Source organism: Macaca fascicularis, chromosome 4 (assembly GCF_037993035.2).
Source record: "Macaca fascicularis isolate 582-1 chromosome 4, T2T-MFA8v1.1".
NCBI classification, from domain to species: Eukaryota; Metazoa; Chordata; class Mammalia; order Primates; family Cercopithecidae; genus Macaca; species Macaca fascicularis.
The window spans coordinates 20,915,683-20,937,810 of record NC_088378.1 but is presented as its reverse complement, the minus strand read 5'-3'; the positions used below and the strand labels follow the sequence as shown (position 1 = coordinate 20,937,810).

The following is a 22,128-nucleotide window of genomic DNA, read 5'->3' as shown; positions in this document are numbered from 1 at the left end:
CCCCTCCGCTCCTTCTCTTGCCTCCTCTCTCTCTCTCTCTGTCTCTCCTCCTCCTCCTCCTCCTCCTCTTGTATCCTTTTTGGAGAGGTAAGGAAGGAAAATGCATTACCTAGGCTGACTTTCAAGAATTGGCAGTATTTTTGTCATATTTTAATGGACTGCATTTGTACGAGAAGAGATTTATTTGTTGAAAAATAAAATCAGTGAACCACTAATGTATTATTTATCAAGATTTTCTGCAGAAGAGGAAACATACTGTAGTATACCTAGTAGTATAGTTAAAGCGGCTGTACTTGGAGTGACTATACGAAGACCAAGTCCATTTAAGTTTCCAAGGGCAAACGCAAGTAAGTGGGCAGAAGAGAACTGGGCATTGTTTATCACTGGTCAAGATGGCATAGCTGCAGCTCTGGTTTCTACTGCAGGTCTGGGAAGCTGTCATTTCAGTGTCCCATTAGAGGCAGCCAACCATTGCTGCCCAGGGCCCTACTCACAACTCAGCTTCTCTCTCCCTCTGCTTCTCTCTGTCTCCCTCTCCCAGCCTAACTCTTCTGCCTGTTTTTTTCTCTAGACTGTGTGTGTGTGAGTTTTGCAGTCGCCGTTCCTGAGGAGATTTTTTAAATAATATTATTTTTTTAAGTTCCTGGGTACATTTGCAGGACGTGCAGTTTTGTTACACAGGTAAACGTGTGCCATGGTGGTTTGCTGCGCCTATCAACCCATCACCTAAGTATTAAGCCCCGTATGCATTAGCTCTTTTCCCTAATGCTCTCCCTAATGCTCCCCTCCTTGCCCCCCACCCAACAGGCCCCAGAAAGTGATGTTCCCCTCCCTATGTCCATGTGTTCTCATTGTTCAACACCCACTTATACATAATAACATGCAGTGTTTGGTTTTCTCTTCCTGCTTTAGTTTGCCAAGTATAATAGTTTCCAGGTTCATCCATGTCCCTGCAAAGGACATGATCTCATTCCTTTTTATGGCTGCATAGTATTCCATGGTGTATATGCACATTTTCTTTATCCAATCTATCACTGATGGGCATTTGGGTTGATTCCATGTCTTTGCTATTGTGAATAGTGCTGCAAGGAACATATGCATGTATCTTTATAATAAAATGATTTATATTCCTTTGGGTATATATGCAGTAAGAGGATTGCTGGGTCAAATGGTGTTTCTGGTTCTAAGTCTCTGAGGAATCACCACACTGTCTTCCACAATGGACGAACTAATTTCCCAACAGTATAAAAGTGTTGCTATTTCTCTGTAACCTCACCAGCATCTGAGATTATCTGATTGGATTAGTTAGATAATATGAAGTGTCATTATTGGGCAAAGTTTTGTGGAAACCACCTCATAGCGTACTGGTTGGCCTTCATTTCCTTATAGAAGTGTTATTGGAAGGACAATTCCTATTGTGCAAATCTGACCCACACATTGTAGGACATTGACATGGATGGTCTTGGCACTAAATGCCAGTGTGCCTTCCCTGTGTAGGTATTGTGATAATAATCCCCTCTCCATTTCCAAAATAGGCTCTGGGCATGTTAGACCTTGAGGGTCTCCTGGATTCTTCTTTGAAAGGGGAACAAAGAGAAAGGCTTTTACATCCACAACTATAACGGGAACTTAGCGTAAATTTTTGTTTAAACATTCTGACCTGAAAGCATACTTGGGAGCATATAACTGATGAGAGCTCTAATTTTTATTAGTGCAACACTACCTGCAGAGAGGAAAATAAACCAGGTCCATTGTGATATGGGATTCTATGTGAATGATATAGCTGGGTTTTAAGTTGTTGTAAAACAGATTCTTGGTCTCTAAATTCTATTAAGAATTTACTGAAGCCAGGATTGAAGTGGTTCATTCCTGTAATCCCAGAACTTCAGGAGGCTGAGGAAGGGGGGTCACTTGAGCTCAGGAGTTTTGGGAGGGTCACCCGAGCCTAGGAAGTCTAGCTTACAGTGAGCTGTGATTGCACACTGCACTAGAGCTGGGCGACAGTGAGACCCCGTCTAAAAAAAGAAAAAAAGAAAAGAAAAATCTACTGAGTTAATTGGAGCATTCATTTGTCGTTAGGTCTTTTATCTACAGCAGCCACCACACCATAACATAAGGTTTGAAAAATACTACTCAAGGATTGAGTTAGAGGTCTGGTACGGTGGCTTCAGCACTTTGTGAGGCGGGAGGATCACTTGAGCCCAGGAGATCAGGACCCATCTGGGTAACATAGAGAGACCCCCATCTCTACAAAAAGTTAAAAAATTGAAAAAGAAAATAAAAGAACGGGATTATAAACCAAGCATTTTTTGAATTCTGATTTCTAACCTGAATTTCACATTTCACACAAGCATTAGCAGAAACAGGCCACTTTATAATTGATACTTCACAACTTCTAAAAACTACTTGAGGAATAATATACTTACTTTTGGAAACAGAAACACTAAAATGCTAGGCAAGATCCTTTAACCTATTAAAATTAACAAGAATGTCAGAAAAATGCCTTGAGCACCCAGGCTTAGATCCATGAAGGAAATCATTTTTAAATGATGAGTGTAACTGAAGGGCAGAGAGGTATTACGTTGTCTCATGCTCCTTCTAGGCAAAATTAAAGACGCTGCCACCTTTAATTCATGCAGAACTAGCACTGCCTCTCCAGAGGCATTTGAAAAACTGTGAGGTGTTTTTGGTTGTCACAATGACTGGGAAAGGGAGTTCTATTGAGATTTAGTGTTTGAGAGCCCGGGATATAAATCTTGTCCAATATGCAGAAGAGTGAGGTAAAAGAACTGTCCTGCCTGAAAGCCAATAGTGCCTGCACGGAGAAACACTGTTACGCATTTAACAGAGATAAACTCAAATCCCACTGCCTGACAAAAACAGCAAGTTAGTCATCTGTCTCTTGGCGTCAAGATTGAGCACCTCGTTATCAGCCAGGTGCAAATGAGACCCAGAGATGCTGTTCACTTGTCTTGTAAGCGTCTCCCTGCTCCGGGTCATTTTCTCTCATTTACAAAGAGGGTATCAATATATGGCAAATTATTTACACTGCAATGCTTTACAAATAGGGTAGGGAAATCCTTTGCAAACAGGGTTAGAGAAAATCCTTAAATACATTCTTTTGAAATGCTTCTTTCTGTCTCCCTGATCTCATTCCCTCTGCTTCCAAGTATTCTCTGTGTTTATCCACTGGACATCTAGATCAGAGAAACAACCTCCAAATAGCCCGCTTTTCAGGCTAATTTCTCCCCTATCCGATTCAGTCCCTCTCTCCAACTAGTGTTAGCTATTCCCTAAACATCACTTTCCCCACGTTGCCTTTCTACTCAAAAATCCTCTGGGAGCTTCTATTTTCTATCACATTACTCCCTCATTGTTACACAAAAATGTATAAGGTATGACAGTGTCTTTCCCATCTTTGTATCTTCCATGTTGTTATATAATGAAGTGTCTGACACATAGATGCTGAACATATATTTAATTAGTATACGTTAAAATTTTGGTTAATTTTCAAGACTTATGGCCAAAAGCTTTTTAAAGCCGTTTTGTTTACTACTTAATTCCAAGTCTTTATTACTTTTCTCCTCTGTGTTTCTACAATATTTCTAGAACAAAGAATAGAACATTTAATTTGCTATTCTTCACGATTTGTTACTGTTGCAATCTTTTTCTGTTCAATTAATTAGATTATAAACTGCATACCGTTGAACATATAACTAAGTAAATGGTAGCCTTACTCTGACAGGTCCACAGATAATTGTTTGTTGCTTGCTGAAAAAAATTCTACAGTTTGTTTTACCAAATTCCATCATGATGTATAATGAGTATCTGGGGCTTATAGATCCTTTTATGATGTACCTGGGGTTTATAGTATAACCTAATCCTTAAAACAAATAATATGAGGCTTGTTATAAGACTATAGGAGAAGCCTGTAAAGTTAATGGAAGTCTCCTACCACATGCCATGAATGCTACAATAGACCTTTCAGTGAAGCATATGGAAAAGAAAAAGAAACAGAGCTAGAAAGATAGTGTTATCAAATTGGATTAATTTATATGTAATGATTCCTTCACTTCTGAATTAGGCTTTGCATCAAGCTAATCCCTGAACACTCATTTACTTTCAATGTATAAGAAAGTACTTGGTAAAAGACTGCTTCTAAATCTGCAAAGTTTCAAATAGTCTATAATTCACAATTTCTTTATATTTATAGGCAAGGATATGATATGCAAATGTTTTAAAATTATAGTGTTTAACCAAACAACTTTACTCCTTAATCTCATATCCAAAGGAGCTGAGATTAAAGAGTAAATCCCCAGTATTCTTCAGAAACAGTACCAGCCCCAAGAGCACCACACCTTTAAAAATATTTCCATACATTATTTCTTTTATTCCTTTTAATCTTTTTTAAATAAAGAGGGGAAAGCACTTATCATCTCCATTCAGTTACATAGAATCGGAATGCTGCTATGTGACAGAAATCATCACACTAATGCACAGGAATTGAAAGTCAAGCAACTTTGGTATTGGCTGAATTGAATTAAGTCTTGACCCTTGTAAACATTTCCATTGGAGGTAGAACATACACATTTGACTTTTTGTCAAATAAGGGATAGTAAACAATGATTCTGAGATCCCAATAAATTAAAGGTATTGTAAAGGCATTAAATATACTTTTAAAAGAAACCAAAGATAAAAGGGCACACAGATGTTTAATAAATTAGAAAGTGAAATGTAAATCTTCATAGCTGAAATGTTTGCATCTTCAAATCTTCACTGGTTTTATTTGATAATTTTTGAAACTATGATTAATAATGAGCTCACATTTTAAACTCTTAGTGTGCAGGGCAAACTCTACAAGTAACTCCATTCACTATGGAGTTGTCCATAGTACCAGTGACTTAAAAACAATGTCAGCCACTGCATATTCATTTTTCTTTACTCTTATGGAAGTCTGAGTGAATAATGATATTTGCACAGTAGAGATTGTTTTTTAAGTTTTAGCACCCCCTCCCACATTGGTGGTTTAAGTGCCTCCAGCTGCTGTTCCCATGAACACAGTGTTGATAGGTGGTAAACAGGACACCATTTCTCTACTGCTTGTTCCATGGGAGTCCAGGGTTTCTTGAGCTGGATACTGGTTGGAAGTTCCATACATACACTGGGATGAGGAAGAAGGAATTGGGGTTTGCAAACTGGAAGCTGTAAGGGAAAATATAATCAGCAATTGAAAATTGATCGACATTTTCTTTTCTCTGCAAATGCCACTCATTTTAATTCCCTGTATTTATTTTTGCACTTAGCACACATACCTATTCTAAATTTGAGTCTGTATGGTTTACCAGATCTATCATCTTTTCTTCCATTTTTTTCCCACTTGCTAGTCTCCCAGAAATTATTTCCTCTACATATTTCACAAAGAAAACTCAATTTCAACTTAAGTGCTATCACCAAACTACATCCCCCAATCTACCTTCTCTTTCCATCTGCACTTTTGTGGTTGTAGTTCAAACCACCATCTTTTCTCTCCTGTACCAACACAGCAGCCTCCTGACTGGTCCCATGATCTCCACCTTTGTCTCACCCACTCACCCTCCTGAGAGCAGCCAGAATGATATTGCTGAAGAGCAGATCAAACTTTCACTCATTTCAAATGCCACAGTGGCTTCCCATACCCATGGAACATGATCCAAGCATCTTACCCTATGTAGATGCGCCCCTGCTTTTTGTTTTATTTTGCTCTACTCTCTCCTTCATTCAACATGCTTAAGACACACTGGCCTGCTCTCTGCCCGTTGATTGTTTTCAAATTTATTGTGATTTCAGCGGTTCTGTATTCACTGCTTCTTCTGCCTGGAACTCCTCCCTCAGATCTTCACATCTTTGCCTCCTTCTCATCACTCAGCTTTCAATTCAAATGTTTCTGCCTCAGGATTCCTTTCTCAGCTGTCCTACAGAAAGCAGCTCCTCCTTTACTATCTGTCATTTTACCCTATTTAATCAAGTTCAGAGTACTTGGCATTATCTTTTTAATGCATTTGCTCATATATTTATTGCCTTACTGTCCCTCTACTATAATGTAAACTTCTTACAGGCAAGAACTATGGCCTGATCACCACCATATCCTCACATCTAGAATGGAGTCTGGCTCCTAGTAGGTTCTCAATAAAATTCACTAACTGGCTCACTAACTCTGTATTTCCCTCATATATGGTTGCTGCTTTCTTATTGCTGACATGGCATGCTCTCTGTCTAAGAACCAGGCTTTATAATTAAGAAACAGTTGAACTCAATTCTGCTTGCACTACCTATCCACTTATTCTATCCCCTCATTTTACCCTGCATCACACTTTGCAATCTACTTGTAAGCCAGCTCTGATCAACTAAAGCTTAGACTCCACCCTACTCTTAAACCTATGTTTCGTCAAAGCTTCCACTATCTCTTCAAGTAAACAGAACTAATAGTAACAATAGCAACACAGTACATTTTAGTCTCATGGTGAGAAAACTTCCTGAAGTGGAATTTTCTGCTTCATTAGAGTAACCTAGAAGCAATGACCATTTGCAGATAGCAGGAGATGAGCTGCTAGATTCTGCTCAGGGAGCATGTGTGACAGTGACAGGAAGAGAAGGAGTACTTCCTATTGAATTATTGGAAAGGTACACTGAGTGAGGAGAGATGAAATTGATTCCATTTTCCCTTATGCTCTAGTTGTGTGTCAATGCCCTTTACTTATGCTAGTCTGAAATCAATTTCATTGGAAGATTTTAACCATCTCATATAAATATTAACACTCTGCCTTGATACTTAGTGAATATATATTTGCCCTGTGAAATCTTATTAGTAATTTTAGAAGCTAAATCTATAGTGACTAAATCTATGTTATTACTAATAACATACTAATTATACTAATTATTTATAGACTATACATATATATATATATATATATATATATATATATATATATATATAGTTTTTATTCCTTTTTTCACTCACTCACTTATTGAGTTTCTACTATGTGGCAGACATTTTGTTAGGTGCTGGTGATGCAACTAGTACCAGTTGCAGAATTTCTTCATAGACAAGGATTAAGAAAGGTAACCTGGTTGGAAGAAGATTCCAGGAGGCTTCATGGCAAGCACACTGTTTTTCTTATTTTTACTCACATGATATGTCAGAGAGCAATAAAAATAGCAACATTTTCTCGAGGTGTTGAATCACATTTTAAATAAGAATGAGAGAATGCTAGTAGCACCCATCACAGGACACCAGTTCTTTTAAATCTTGGAGTGATTTTTGGATACTTATGGAGATCATGAGACCTAAAGATACCTCTTGCCACTACAACTGGGTCCAACACTAATCAAGAGTGAGAAAAAGATATTATTACTGCCCTTTTAAAACTTACAGTTTTAGACTGCATTTGACAGGTCATATTAATTTTTTGCCTCCTTAATAGATACCAGCTATTTTTTGGTAAAACATAACAGATCTAGCAGTAGGTTGCATAATAGAGATATACACAATAAGAAATGAAAACCTGTTACTGTGTAGTCAGATACAAAAAATATAACTTTAGATCCAAAGTAATAATAATAAATCAACCGTGGGAACATGCTTGCTCAATTCACCTCAGCATATCTCCCTCAAGTAATGCTGCATACCTGAGGTCAACGACTTCTTAAAATGTTTCCAAGAACTACTAAAATAATTTACCTAGGACTGGAGTTCGACATGCAGCTGGAGATGATGTGTCTGTGTAAAACGAGCTGGTCTGTTTTCTACCACTGTCATCTAAAATGTTAAGTGGATCGTGGATGTCACTGTAGGGGGGCAGTGAGCGAACACTGCTGATGACGGAAACGTGCTGATTCACCATTGATCCCAGCCTATGAGACTCTGGGTAGTTTATGTTGCTTCCATAGTATCCTGTAACAGAAAATGTTGAGAATTTGCTGTTGACTTACTACAAAGAACTTTCAGAAAGCAAAAAGGTGACAAAGTAATCAGGTGATGTGCTAAAGATATCAGACTGCAAGTATTACATGTGTATCTATCTATATATGCTACAGAACTGGATTTGCGCTTGTATACAGATAAGGTTTACTGTGCTGTTTTTTTGTTTTTAATACGTAAGAATTGTAGCATCATACATAATTTAATATAATAATTATAGCATAATACATAATACATAATAATTGTATTAACTTTAAGACCAGATTACACCTCTGTCAGATTTCCCTTATCTAAATTAACAAGAGCTACCTACTAAGAAAGAAAAAAGCACTATCACCTGTCACAAAAATACTACTTTCATGTATAGATGCATATGTAGGGGAGACAAAGACTGGCCTACCCTTAGGAGAAAGACACCAAAGATGTCTACACACAAAGCCTATTTTGGTGACTCAAGGTCACAGGTCTCTCCAGTTCCCTTAACTTCCAATTTTTATTGGCCCGTTTTGGACCCAATCTTTAAAATCTGCTTTTAGTTATCTGGAAGAAATATTATCCACTAAAAATGTTTTCAAAAGACAGAACCTTCCTCCTTGGGGCTGTTAAGGTAGATCTCAAACATATGATATTACCTATCTTTCTTTTTTCTTTTTTTTTTTTGTAACATGTGTGGTATTTAGGAGGACAACTTCAGGCCAGGGGTGGTGGCTCACACCTTTGGGAGGCACCTCAGCATTTTGGGAAGCCAAGGAGAGAGGACTGCTTAAAGTTGGTAGTTTGAGATCAGCCTGGGCAAACATAGCAAGACTTCAACTTCAGAAAAAATTTAAAATTTAGACAGGGATGGTGATGCATGCCTGTAATCCCAGCTACTTGGGAAGCTGAGATAGGAGGATTGCTTGAGCTCAGGGGTTTGAGGCTGCAGTGAATCACGATCCTGCCAATGCACTCCAGCCTGGGCTACAGCGCAAGACCCTGTCTCAAAAAAAAAAAAAAGAAGGAAGAAGGGCAACTTTAGGAAAGCCACAAAAATTAGGAAATATATGTGTATGTGACAGAAATCAGCTCCAAATGTCTAAGTTCCATGATCTTTGGAAGCCTTAAGTGAAAGGACATGCTGGTCAGCAGAGGTGGAACGCAATGTCTGATTCTGCCTCATTGCCATCTCAAACACCAAGAAAAATTCTTTTACATATCAATACCATTTGGTGAATTAGGAGGCAGTGTTGCTCCTTGGCAGCTGGCAGCTCCTGTGTTGCTCAAGAAATTGAAGCTTCCTGTGTTTAAAAACTGCATATTGTGTGAATCCTGGGCTTGCAGGGATGGGCCATAGCTGGATGGTGGCCGGGAGTTATATGGAGACCCCGCACAGCTACCACTGAAGAAGTCTCTTGAAAGCTGCTGTTCAGTCCAAGCCATGCATCGACCATGCTCGGTGTGATGAGGATAGAGTCCTGATGTGGGGTGGGGCTGTGCCCTAAACACAGTCTGGTAGTTAGAGCTGGTGCTGTAAATGTCATGGTTGGCTTGAGGGAGAGTAGGATAAATGGGCTCTGGGTATGTGGAGCAGTGTGATGGAGCTGACAGTATTGGGCCCACACTTGGGGGTCTCCCTGCCATTGGTCCTTGGTTAATGACACTTCCTCGGCTTGCCATGGCTGGAGAAATGGGTGGTGTCATCATATGACCAGCATTCTGTGAAAGCTCCATTTGACCTGCAAAAAATTACCAGAACATTCCTTTAGTGTCATATTAAAGTAGATGAGCTCACATCTTTAAAAAATATTCAAAAGATTTATTAATGTATTGTTTTCCAACTTGCTTCATTCCTGCCCTCCAAAAATAACTAAACTGAAAAGCACCAAAAATCCAGAATTTAAAAAATATAATCACAACACATGTATGTGTCACAACAGCGGAGACGGATTTGGTGACTATAGAGGAAAGTCTGGGATGGGCTTCGTGGTCTCTCCACAGGTAGCATGGGGAGGGCATGGGTGTCTGCTGCTCATATTTCCCCATAATTAAAAAATAAGCTGATTGTTAAACTGTTTGACTTTTAGGGTAAAAAGAAAAAGTCTCTAATGTCAAAATGGCCATGGCTTCAAAGCAGTCAATTCAAAATGTCATGCAAACACTTCTGATAAGTAATGTGATTTATGAATGCGACCAACTCTCTGGGCCTCCGATGTTCCACTGGTAGAACTGGACCCCTGAATTATAAGGCTTTTCTAGGTTTAAAATTCTGTATATCAAAAGAAGTAATATATAAAAAAGATTTCAAAAAAGACACAAGGCAATAAGCAGATTTAAAATACTGCCGAGTAGCTAGATCAAGCCACCAAATATTCATTTTGACACAAAAAGAACCTTAGATCAAAAGGGAGAATTATTGTAACAATTAACCTAAAATAGCAGAATCCAGTTTTTTTTTTCTTTGATACGGAGTTTCACTCTTGTCGCCCAGGCTGGAGTGCAGTGGCCTGATCTCAGCTCACTGCAAGCTCCTACTCCCGGGTTCAAGAGAGATTACATGCGCCTGCCACCACGCCCGGCTAATTTTTTGTATGTTTAGTAGAGATGGGGTTTCGCCATGTTGGGCAGGCTGCTCTCGAACTCCTGACCTCAGGTGATCCGTTCGCCTCGTTCTCCCAAAATGCTGGGATTACAGGCATGAGCCACTGCACCGAGGCCGAATCTACTTTTTAGGGAAGGAGAAATAAAGTCTTCTCAAAATCCAAAAATAAGCAACCCATTTTTTTATCTTCAAAGCATCTTAAGAATTTTATGTATACCTCATCTAATTATTTCTTCCACTAAATTAATTATTCATACTTCTAATATAATTTATGAAGTGTGTTAAAACATGAAACCTGTGTTAATAACAGTATTATTACCATTGCTGAAAATCACAAAAATATTATAAACCTTTATTAAAACTCAGTTAAGATCATCCTTTTTTATTGTTGGAATTCCTGGAGTAGAGGTTACGAGTTTTAAGAAAAACGAAGGAACAGGCTTCTCTGAGATGCGCTGGAACCTAAGCAGTTCTCTTTAGCGTACCTGTGAGCGGCATGTTGTCTGTATTCCCAGCAGGGAACGGGTGCAGAGCAGGGCCTAGGCCTCCAGATTGACTGGATGGCAGAGGGAGATAGGTTGTCTCCACATGGCTTTCATTCTTCACAGAGTCGCTGGAAACCATGCTCCCTTTATTACGGTTGGCCAGAAAGCATGAACTCGGAGAAGCAGTGAAAGCAGCTTTACTCGCATCTGTAAAGAGTTTTTAAAATGGGAAATTTGAGATTTTTTCTCATATTCCTAGTAGATACACCCAAGTAAAAGAAAATGAAAATGTTTCATTGTTGAATATTGAATCTGGAAACTACTAAGCAATGTTTCCCATGGGAAGTGAGGCTGGCAGACCTTTGCTCTTGGCAGTGATGCTAGGGTTTTTTTAGCTGCATATTTGTGGATGTGGATGTAGATGAGGAGCACTAAATAATCCACTTTGGAGTGAAGTCTTCAAAATGCAAGTTGCCCCATCCCAAACAGATGTGTTTCCTTCCTTCTCTAAACTCCTACAGAACCTATTTTTACACCACTTACCTATGTAGTATACCATATGTGTCTTGAATTACAGTTATTTTTTGTATTATAGTCACTTCTCCAACTTCACCTTAATTCCCAGAAATTAAGATCACCAATTTTGTATACTTCAGAGTTTCCAGTAAAGTACTTTTGACTACTGTACATATCAATGAATGAAAGAAAAATAGTGCTCCAATAGTGTGACTATACGGTGAGAATTAGTTTGGAGAAAAACTCTGAGATTATGATAAACCCACTTAATATTTGCACTTACAAATTCTTGAACTTCAGATTTAAACAAAGAAATATGCAAAACAAAACAGTTATTTTAAGTTACCTGAATTCTTCATATACTTGTCCAATAAATTCTGTAACTCCTGCTCTTTGTCATTATTAAACTGGGTCTCCATGGCCAGGAGAATGTATTCATCAAGAAGCATTCGAATCAAATGAAAAGAACCTTGTTTATGGATGGAGAATGATGAGAGGACAGTGTGAAATGTGAAAAGGGGAGAGAAAGAGAAGGAAAGGGAAAGAGAAGTCAGTTATCTTTGTGACCATCTCGCAACACTTTACAAGGAGCAACTGAAATAAACAAATACTTGTTGGACTTTAAATGACCTGCTAAGACCAACATGCTTAACTTGGATCTCTGATCTTTCTGTGTATTGCCTGCCCTGCTCTCTGTGTGTACTGTCCTGCCAGCTCTTTGGCCACTAATTACATCAAAGGAAAATACGGATGAAAGTGAGACATGCTTTATGCTTTAAGAGGGCACACATTGGAGTGTGATAAGCTTTAACTTGGGGAGAATGACTCTACTCTGCTCTATTTCTGTTTACTTTGTACTAAATAATTAGACAATGGCGAACATGGTCTGAAAAAAGCAAGTAAAGAGTTATCTTTCTAGCCTGAAACAAAATATTCTTAGATTTGGCAAAAACTAAAAGAGTAAATTTCAAGTGAAATATGTTCTGGAAAACTAAAACTTCTTTTAACTATTCAATAGATTTTCCAACAAAAGTATTTTTCGTAGTAAGACCAGACTTCAATGCTGTATATTTTATAAAACTTTAAATATGGGAAGTCTATTTCAAATAATAGACAATGCATTTTGTTTATTCTTCAATACAAATTCACTGATTTTATTTAATTCTACAGAACATTAAATACAAACAATTTAGTTAATTGTAATCTCTTTCATAATGTGAAGATTTCCTGAAATGCAGCTACCAAATGCAGAGTTCCTACCCATGAGTTTAACATTATAACTATAAAACAGGAGTCTCAGGAATTTTAAGGAAAAAGAAGGTATTCAATTTTATAAAAAGCTAACTTAACCCTCTGTGTCTCCCAAGTCATATAGAACAGGAAAGATGGGTCAGAGACATGAGAGTGTGTCTTCTAAGCTGTTTATTGATTCCTGGAGTGCAGCTATATGGGTGCTCAGAAAAGATGCAGAAATTTGCCATATTGCAATGAATAATAATTTTGTAAAATAATGTCTTAATTATCGTTTAACAAAGAAAATTTATCCAAGCACTGATGGAATGTAATGATAATAGCTGCTATGCATTAAGCATTTCCTGAGTGCTAGGCAATTTGTTTTTATATACATCATCTCACCAAAGTACCTACATAACCCTTTGAAGAGAATAGTCTTCCCCTTCTTCAGTGAGCAGATTGGCCCACAGCCAGAGAGGATCATTGTTAGGATTTAATCCTGCTTATGGTCTGACTCCAAAACCCAGGTTCATAACTACCATTTTCGCATAGCTCCATATTTAGATACAGTTTAAGAGGTGACAATGTAACATGTTTAAAAATTGACAGGAGATGTGACTGGGGAACAAATGATATAATTCATGTAAGAACAGTTTTATAATGCACATATGTTACCAAAACTGGATGCATTGTTCAAGGTGAGATTATGCATTACTCGAGCACCAAAAAAACTCCACTTTAACAGAAAGTCTTGAGCTCTCTTCTTTAATGACCTTCCATTTTGTTTGCTGGTCTAAAAGTAAAGGAACAAAATGAAACTATAAAATCTGTCCTCTCAGTACTACATTAATCCTATGTTAGATCAAGAGGTAAATATACTGTCTAACAAATGGACAGATGGCATGGCATTTATTTCATCAAATAAAACTATCTGTCCTGGGAATTTAATGTTAGCCTGTCTTTGCTGATGTTCTAAGGGTAATAAGTCTGTATTCAATATGGCTCTGTTTCCTAACAGAATTAGACAGCAAAATGAAATAATTTTCAAAATATTTTTATTTTTAATTTTTCTTTGACAGAGCTTTAAAAAGAACAGAAAGTGAGGTGTGAAGGAAGGGCTATATATTTTTGTGAATGATTGGCTTCTTTGGTACTGAATGGTAAGCTATTTTCCTTCCAGAAGGAAAAAAGTCTCCGAACTATAACTACTTTCCTTGATATGGAATAGCTAACACCAACTAGTGATGGATATATTTGTTCTTATTGCTTGTTTCATGATGGATGACTAGGTTAACTGAAGAAAATTAAGAAACCACAGAGAAAATACAAAATACTGAGCTTTTGGAATTCAGAAATGCAAATGCTTAGAACCATGTTTTCCATCAGCATTTATGAAATCTTGCTTTTTAGAAACGGGCCAGATCATTCCAGTTTCTAGGTTTATCTTTCTCTACTGATGTTATCAGCTGTAATGTTATTGACTGATAGGGAAGGCAGAGCATCTTGTAGTCTTTGGGCGAGAAAGGAGAAATATACTGAAATCCATGCCCAGTGCTCTCAAATCTTGACATACTCCTAATCTCAATATTTGGCCTGCCTTATTCGTAGAGCATCAAAAGCTTTTCAAAGCCTTCACACACACCGCCTTCCACCCCTCTCCCCCCAGTCAAAAAATTATAGCCAGTTTAGCATTTACTCTTAACAAGAAACTTATTTTCTGAATCTGTCATTAAAAAGTACCTTAATAACTCTCTGCTCTACCACAGTATCCAACCATTCAATAAAAGCCTCCACGGTGGCATTCTTCTTAAGGAGATCCTTCAGTTCTTGGAACACAGTGATAGAGTCATCTACCCAGGAAAAAAAAAAAGAAGAAAGAAAGAAAAGAAAACAGAATATTGCACTCTACTTGGAATCCAAGAGAAAACCTAAAACTAGGAATCATCAATACTTTGATAGCATGAAAGGGAAAGACAGATAAATGGTGAAAAGAATTAATATCATATATTGAAAACAGTAACAAAAAAATCCTTAGTACTGTACTCTTCAATGGTGTGTGTGTGTGTGTGTGTGTGTGTGTGAGAGAGAGAGAGAGAGAGAGAGAGAGGATCTTGCTTTGTTGCCCAGGCTGGAGTGCAATGACATGATCATGGCTTACTGCAGCCTCAGACTCCTGGGCTCAAGTGATCCTCCTGCCTCAGCCTCCCAAGCAGCTTGGACTCCAAGCATGCACCAACAAGCCTGGCTAAATTGAAAAAAAAAAAAATGTAGAGAAAGTTCTTGCTATGTTGCCCAGGCTGGTCTTGAACTCTTGGGATCAAACAATCTTCCCACCTCAGCCTCTAGAAGTGTGCCCAAAATTTTAATAAGTGTATATATCTTGGTATATATTGAAATATAGATTTCAATATTATATATATGTGTATGCATATACTAGGGAAGATTAAGTTGGTTATGTAGTTAAATATTCATTTTGAGTCTAATGGTTTCATTAAATGGAACAGATTAGTTAAAAGCTAATGAATGAATCTAAGCTTGGTGATTTCCTGCTTTCCAAAATATCCTTTATCTTTAGTAAAAGTTAAGTTCTTCACTGCAGAACTGAGCCATTTACCCGAATAACGTTTTATCATGTAATATTTAAAAGGACAGTTTAAGACTATCCTTCTATTAAAGGGTTTAAGGTTTACTGAATCTCAAAAGGTAATACTATTTTACGTTAGGAAATAAAAATTGTAGTTGACATTGGGCCCCAGAGAGCAGTCCATAGTTTGTGCACCAGTGTATGGGAGGCTGCAGGCTTTGTCTTTTCAAAGACAGTGGGAGGAAAAAATAGTGGCTGTTATCCCTTGGAATTCAAGACTAGTTGTCTAGCCACACATATTGGCTTGGTAGTCTCTGTCAGATGGTCTAAACCTGAGTAGAGAGTCTGCTTTGAAAAGCAGTATTGTGCTGAGATACCATTTTGATATGTATCATACAACACAGGATGACAAGACTATAAAACACATGCAAATTTGTACACATGTAATGTAAAACTGAAAGAAAACTTACAAAACTCAAAACCATTTTGATTATTTTCAGATTATTTCCATTTCATTTATTTCTAGGTAATGAAACTATAGATGACTTTTATTTTCCTCAATATTTTCTGTATTTTCACAGTAATTATAACTATTTTTTATTAGAAGATAATTTTTTAAATTAAAAATATTTTTATAAACCAGGTTTTTTAAAAAAAATCAGATGTGATTTTTCAGCCCAGAACACCTTTGACGATGTGGGGAAACATGTTTGGTTGTCTCAGCTTGGGGGAGGCTGCTACTGTCATCTAATGGGTAGAGGTCAGGGATGCTGCTAAACATCCTACAACACACTGGACAGGCTCCTCCAACAGAGTTACCCAGCTCAAGATGTCAATTTCCTGAGCTTGGGAAACCTTGTTCTAAACAAAGAGAATGGACTTACGTTCAGTGTAGATACCAGATTCAGTGTCTGTGCTGCCTGAAATGGTAAGAAGGGCTTGAGAGGCAATGCTGTTCAAATCAACCCTTTCAATATCAGATACCATAGAATTAACGACATGCTGGTCAAAGAGAGCTGGTCTGGCAATCTGCATAGAGAAAGTAAAGAAGACACTACACTATTATCATTTCTAATGTATCTAGAAGAAATTTTTAGCTATCAGAAAAATAGTTCCTTGAGATAAAAGTATCATAAATAACTTTTTTCTTGTTCTAAAGATAAAAACAGCAGCTGAGACTCATGATCATCTCTGTTAAAAGTTTGAAAATTATTTTTAACTTAGAAAATATAAATGGATTTTCTTTGTCCATGATCATAAAATAAGAATTTTTAAATGTTACATTTCCTATCTGAAATTATCTCAAGCTTGTCTTTTAAAATTTAGAAGGCAAGAAATCTTCATAAAGCAAATAATCATTTTGGGGAAAGAGAAGTCAATTTTAACACTATATAATGTGTAATTCTTAATTTATGAATGAATTTTGTTCTCCCTACTTAAAAGAGCTACGATTAGTCGGCAGTTTAAAATGTGTTAAGTTTGTGGTTTCACAATATTAAGTGTCACATAGGCTAATTTCTCACAACCTTATTTGTAGCAATTAGATTCACATGGCAAATAAATGTTAAATTGCATTCAAGTTTTTTAAATTTCAAATCACAGAAAGGTTGCAAAGGTAGTGCAGAGTATTTCCATATACTCTCCATCCAGCTTCTTATCATCTTCTGTAACTATTGTATGTTACCCAAATCAGGAAATTAACAATGGTACAATACTATTAACTACAGACATAATTCGAATTTCACCAGCTTTCCCACTAATGTGCTTTTTTTATCATAGCATTCATTTTTGGGTCTCATGTTGCATTTAGTTGTTGTCTACTTAGCTCCCTTCAATCTGTGAAAGTTCCTCAATCTGTCCTTAGCAGAAGATTCTTTTTTTTTTTTTTTTTTTTTTGAGACGCAGTCTCACTCTGTCGCCCAGGCTGGAGTGCAGTGGCTGGATCTCAGCTCACTGCAAGCTCCGCCTCCCGGGTTTACGCCATTCTCCTGCCTCAGCCTCCCGAGTAGCTGGGACTACAGGCGCCCGCCACCTCGCCTGGCTAGTTTTTTCTGTGTTTTTTAGTAGAGACGGGGTTTCACCGTGTTAGCCACGATGGTCTCGATCTCCTGACCTCGTGATCCGCCCGTCTCGGCCTCCCAAAGTGCTGGGATTACAGGCTTGAGCCACCGCGCCGGGCCAGAAGATTCATTTTTTATATGGTAATTCAAATGCTCTCAGCTTAGCAATCAACATACCTGAGCAAGATGTAAGAAAGATGTTTGTCGTTTCAGAGAAGAAACAAATCTTCGCACAATAGGTATTTTCTTATCAGTTAGGGCTTCTGGCAAGTTTTCCAAGGATGAAACAACCCACTGTTCCCAATTTTTAGCAAAATTTCTTATGTCTGCTAATAAGCTACAAAGAAGGCTATGTGTTAAATGCTTCATTGTTAAAAAATGCATTAAACAGTTATATTTTAATTGAGGTATATTATTATTCTATGATTTCATGAGCAGTACTTTTGAAGTCAGACAGCCTAGGTCTGCCATTTATCATCTTTTCTATGATATATTTTTTAAATGTTTGTGGATGCATAGTAGGTGTATATATTTATGGGGTACATGAGATGTTTTGTTATCATCTTGGTCAAAACACTCAAGCTCTTCAAACTCCACTTCAAGTACCCAATTCAGAGTACAGAATAGATATTTAAAGACTACAATTGATAATTAAAAGACATTATTGGTCAGGCTAATACCAACTATCATATAGATGAAATAATCTAGAGGAAAAGGTAAATAAAAAGTAAAATTTGTTTTATCAAGCAACATCTATTTTTGGAGCACCAACTATGTCCAGTCCTATATGAATTTGTACCCCCAAAGTACTAAAATAAATTTTATCATTTCATTAGATTTTGTTTTCAGAGAAAAAGTTGGGGTTTTTTTCAGAATTCTATTGTTCTTATATTGAAAAGTTTTTTGAAAAATCTTCTGGTATTGTTTCAATAAACTATTTGAGATTTTATTCCTTTGTTAAAAGAAGGCAGTGATTTCATCATGCCACTTTCTGCTTTTGTAATTAAGACAAAAGTTAATAATAAAATATAATAATTTATCCTATAGTTTTTATTCTTGTGGTTATTTTCCATTAATTATCTTTTTTATCATACTTCAGCTAGTTTCCATTGAAAAACTTCTCGAAGGTCAACAGTGCTTAAATCTATTTTTCACTTTAGCCACTCTCAAATTAAAGGGATTGAAGGATTGTTTCACCCATTTTGTTTATTGAGGCCCAACTATAAGACACATCGCTTCCAGCAAATACAAAGGGACACAAGTAGAAAATAGTCTTCTTGATAAATGAATAAATTACTACCTAATGTTTTCTTCTAATATAATGTATAAAGTTAAATCCTATACTAGGAATGCTCATGTTTTATTAACTGAACATACCTTTCAGGCATTTCTTGCATTGTTGCAGGAATTAGTACATCTGTAAGAACCTTAATCATAGCAAAAGAGGTTAATACAAATCTTCACGTAGTATTTCTATAGAAAGACATATTATTGGCCAACTACTTTTTATTCCTAGCTTCCTAGAGAATAACATGTTAACTCCTTTCTGAAAGTTATAATTTTATCTCTAACATGAATGTATGTATGAGTTGTGTGTGAGCATGTATGACAATAAAAACAAGAGATAGCACTGTATACGTATATGCTCAGTATGTTAATTACCAATGGATTGGTCCGTGGTAATCATATACTGTTTTATGATGAAAAGCTGACCACTTTCTAGAGGTGGGAGGAAGATTTTTTAGAAACTCATCTTACATCGTTCTACTTACAGAGCTCACTGTGCCTGCCTGGGTCCATCATGAGGGGGAGAAACTGGGTTCATTTAAAGATATTTAAAGTCAGGATTTTTATACCAGACTAAAAAAATAGATCATTTAAAGGGAAAAATATGTTTTAAAAGTATTTCCTGGACAAACTGAATGACAGTCCAAAAAGCTTTGCTCTGATGGAAATGCGTGTGGACGAGCCCCAGGTCTTTTCTTACACTCACTCATGGAGCTGCCTCCTCTCTCCTTTTGGGAGCCTTTTCAAGTGTTAAGTATTACAATTAATGCAAATTAAACTGTTTTTCTCTAAAGAATGGCATTCATATTCAATCCAGAAAAAAAAAAGACAATCCTTACTCTTCTTTGAAATTTTTTCAACTTTAACTTGAACTAAAGGCAGAAAATATATTGTACTTTATTCCTCCTTTCTCCTAGGATGAGTAAGTACTGGATAGAGGACAAAAATATGAGCTGTCTTACGCAAGCTGTCTCATTAGTTCTTGGTCTGCATAGGGGCTTCTGGACTTATCTATAAATAGCTTATCTATAAATAGCTTTTGTTTTACTTTTCTGCAAAGCTGAGAATCTGATAGTGGCAACTAACTTAGAAGGATTTTATTTCCTAAACGTTAACAGCGTCCAGCTTGGGTTTTCTTGCCAACTCAGATTATTTTTTAAAAGGAAAGCTTTTGTTTTTCCTTATGATAAGTTAGCAGGCAAATGTAGGCAAACTCACTTTAAAGTACCCACAATGCAATATAGTTTTCTCCGTCAGCTTAGAGCCTGTAGCCACCAGGGAAGAGACTGTCAGGAATTAGCTTCTTTCCATCTCCCATTAAATGTTTGGCTAGAAGGACAATCAGTTTGTCCTTATTTAGGATGTCTTCGAGATCCTTCTGTAGACACTTAGGAACTCTGATTTGGTTTGAGAAGAGAATTAGACATCAGTGCATTAAAGTTAGAGGTTTTTGAGATTTTCAAGTTATTAATCTCATGAGGGTGCCTAATTCTGCTTTCTGCCAAAACACTGGCATTGTGAAAAAAAATCCATTGTGTTATTTTAATCTGAAAACACCTAGAGAGTTAATAAAATTCAACTAATTTTCCACATATTAGTAAGTGTGCCACATATAGATTCATTATTAGCTGTAAAAACAAATTGAGTTTGTTTTACTTAATGTAAACTTCAATTAAAACACATATACTATTAAATGTGCACTATTAAATTGCTTGCTTTCTCATCAGAAAAAAAAATGATAGTGTATCTCCAGCCATAAATAATACATTTACTGAAAATATATTGCAAGAATTTAGATAGAATGCTATGTAAAGAAATAAATGGCTCATGTTTAAGACATATCAGAGTGCTTACCTTATAAAGAATTGAGTCACAAACACAGAAAATGTCAATGATAACAGGATTTTCAAGTAAGGGAAGAAGATGGTCAGGCATTCCTTGCCAAAAGTGTAATAAAAAATGCTGGATCTAGTTGCAGAGTAAAAAGTATGTTAAGACTTTTTTCTTTAACATGAACTCATTAAGAACAGAACATGAAAGTATATATAATAGGGTCAATAAAGCATTCTTTGTCATTCTTACCTCTTCAAAGTTTCCATTAATTGCATTGTCCAGGATACACTGGCAGTGAGTTTTGTACATCATTATGAGCGTATCAACCTATTTCAAGGAAGAAAAAGCTTAACCAAAGCATCCTTTTAACACTGCCTTTACTTGTTAATTTGTTCAACACACATTTTTTAAAAAATTCTATTATGTACCAAGCAGTATGCTCAATGTTGAGGACTCAAAAATTAAGGCAAAATTCTTATTTCAAGGATCTTAGTGCCTTGTGAAGGGAGAAAAGCAAACAAATGGACAACTACAGTATAGTATGAAAAAGGTAATTTTTCAGAGTACTATGGACCAAAGTAACATCCTAGTTTTATGCCTACTAAAATATTAAATTTTAAAATTTAATTTTTAATTTAAATTTAAATTTTTTAAAATTAATTTTTGGGTAAATAAACATAAAGTAGTAAACAAACATAAAGTAGTAAAACTAGTAACAAAGATTTGGGTAAATAAACATAAAGTAGTAAAATACATCAAATCTTCACACAGTTTTATGAAGTGGATGCTTGCAGCAGTATGGCATAACGGTTTCAAATTTTGGCTCTGGAGTCAGCTCAACTTGGGTGCCCACCTTCACTGCACTACTTACCAGGTATGACTGCAAAAGTGGTTTTGTCTCTGAGCCCCCAAGCTTTTTAAGTAGGTAATAATAACATATTACTTACATGGTATTAAGAAAATCAAATAAAATAGGATGTGATACATATGGAACAGTGCCTGGCACCCAGTAAGACCTTACTAAACATTATCTGGAATTAGTAATAATACCAAATGACGCATTTTCAAAAAAAAGTTTCAAACATTGAATGTCTATTATGAAAAGTCTCTATTTTCAAGTTACCATGGATATTTGCATGGCATAGTTTAAAAAGTTTTAAATATATTCTAAAATTTGCAATAGGCTAAAACTAGATAATATTCTGGCAACTTAATAACATTCAAACTAAAACTTTTATTTTACATGTTAGAAATTTCCCTACCTGTTGCCAGTTATGAACTCTATGTGAAAAAAAGCAATGTTTAGAGGTTGAATGTGTGAGCTTTGCCTTCAGATTACCTGGATTTCAATCTCAGCTCTAATTTGCCACTTACTAGTTATTACTAGTTACGTAACATTAGGCACACTACTTGATATTTATGTGCTTTAATTTCCTCATATCTAAAATTGACATGATAATAACCGTAGCTATAAAATAGGGTTGCTAGGAAGACTAAATGAATTAACAAATATAAAGTGTTTGGAATAATCCATAGTACATATTAAGAAACTGATGGATGTCAGCTATTTTGATTCCAATAGCATCTAGAGTAGT

The 22,128-nt window shown here is 36.5% G+C and overlaps 1 protein-coding gene across 1 annotated transcript in view; it reads right to left on the bottom strand.

Moving 5' to 3' along the window:
* Nucleotides 1-4,382: 4,382 nt before the first annotated feature.
* RFX6 (regulatory factor X6) overlaps nt 4,383-22,128 on the bottom strand; it is a 56,366-nt gene continuing 38,620 nt past the window's right edge. The window contains exons 8-19 of the mRNA XM_005551665.5: nt 20,783-20,860; nt 20,555-20,668; nt 18,791-18,840; nt 17,591-17,750; nt 16,238-16,382; nt 14,510-14,619; nt 13,445-13,562; nt 11,883-12,005; nt 11,021-11,227; nt 9,160-9,672; nt 7,718-7,930; nt 4,383-5,202 (exon numbers count right to left, since the gene is read on the bottom strand). Of these exons, the coding sequence (XP_005551722.3) occupies nt 5,027-5,202; nt 7,718-7,930; nt 9,160-9,672; nt 11,021-11,227; nt 11,883-12,005; nt 13,445-13,562; nt 14,510-14,619; nt 16,238-16,382; nt 17,591-17,750; nt 18,791-18,840; nt 20,555-20,668; nt 20,783-20,860 (2,007 nt within the window). The 3' untranslated portion in view covers nt 4,383-5,026. The remainder of the gene's footprint in view (nt 5,203-7,717; nt 7,931-9,159; nt 9,673-11,020; nt 11,228-11,882; nt 12,006-13,444; nt 13,563-14,509; nt 14,620-16,237; nt 16,383-17,590; nt 17,751-18,790; nt 18,841-20,554; nt 20,669-20,782; nt 20,861-22,128) is intronic.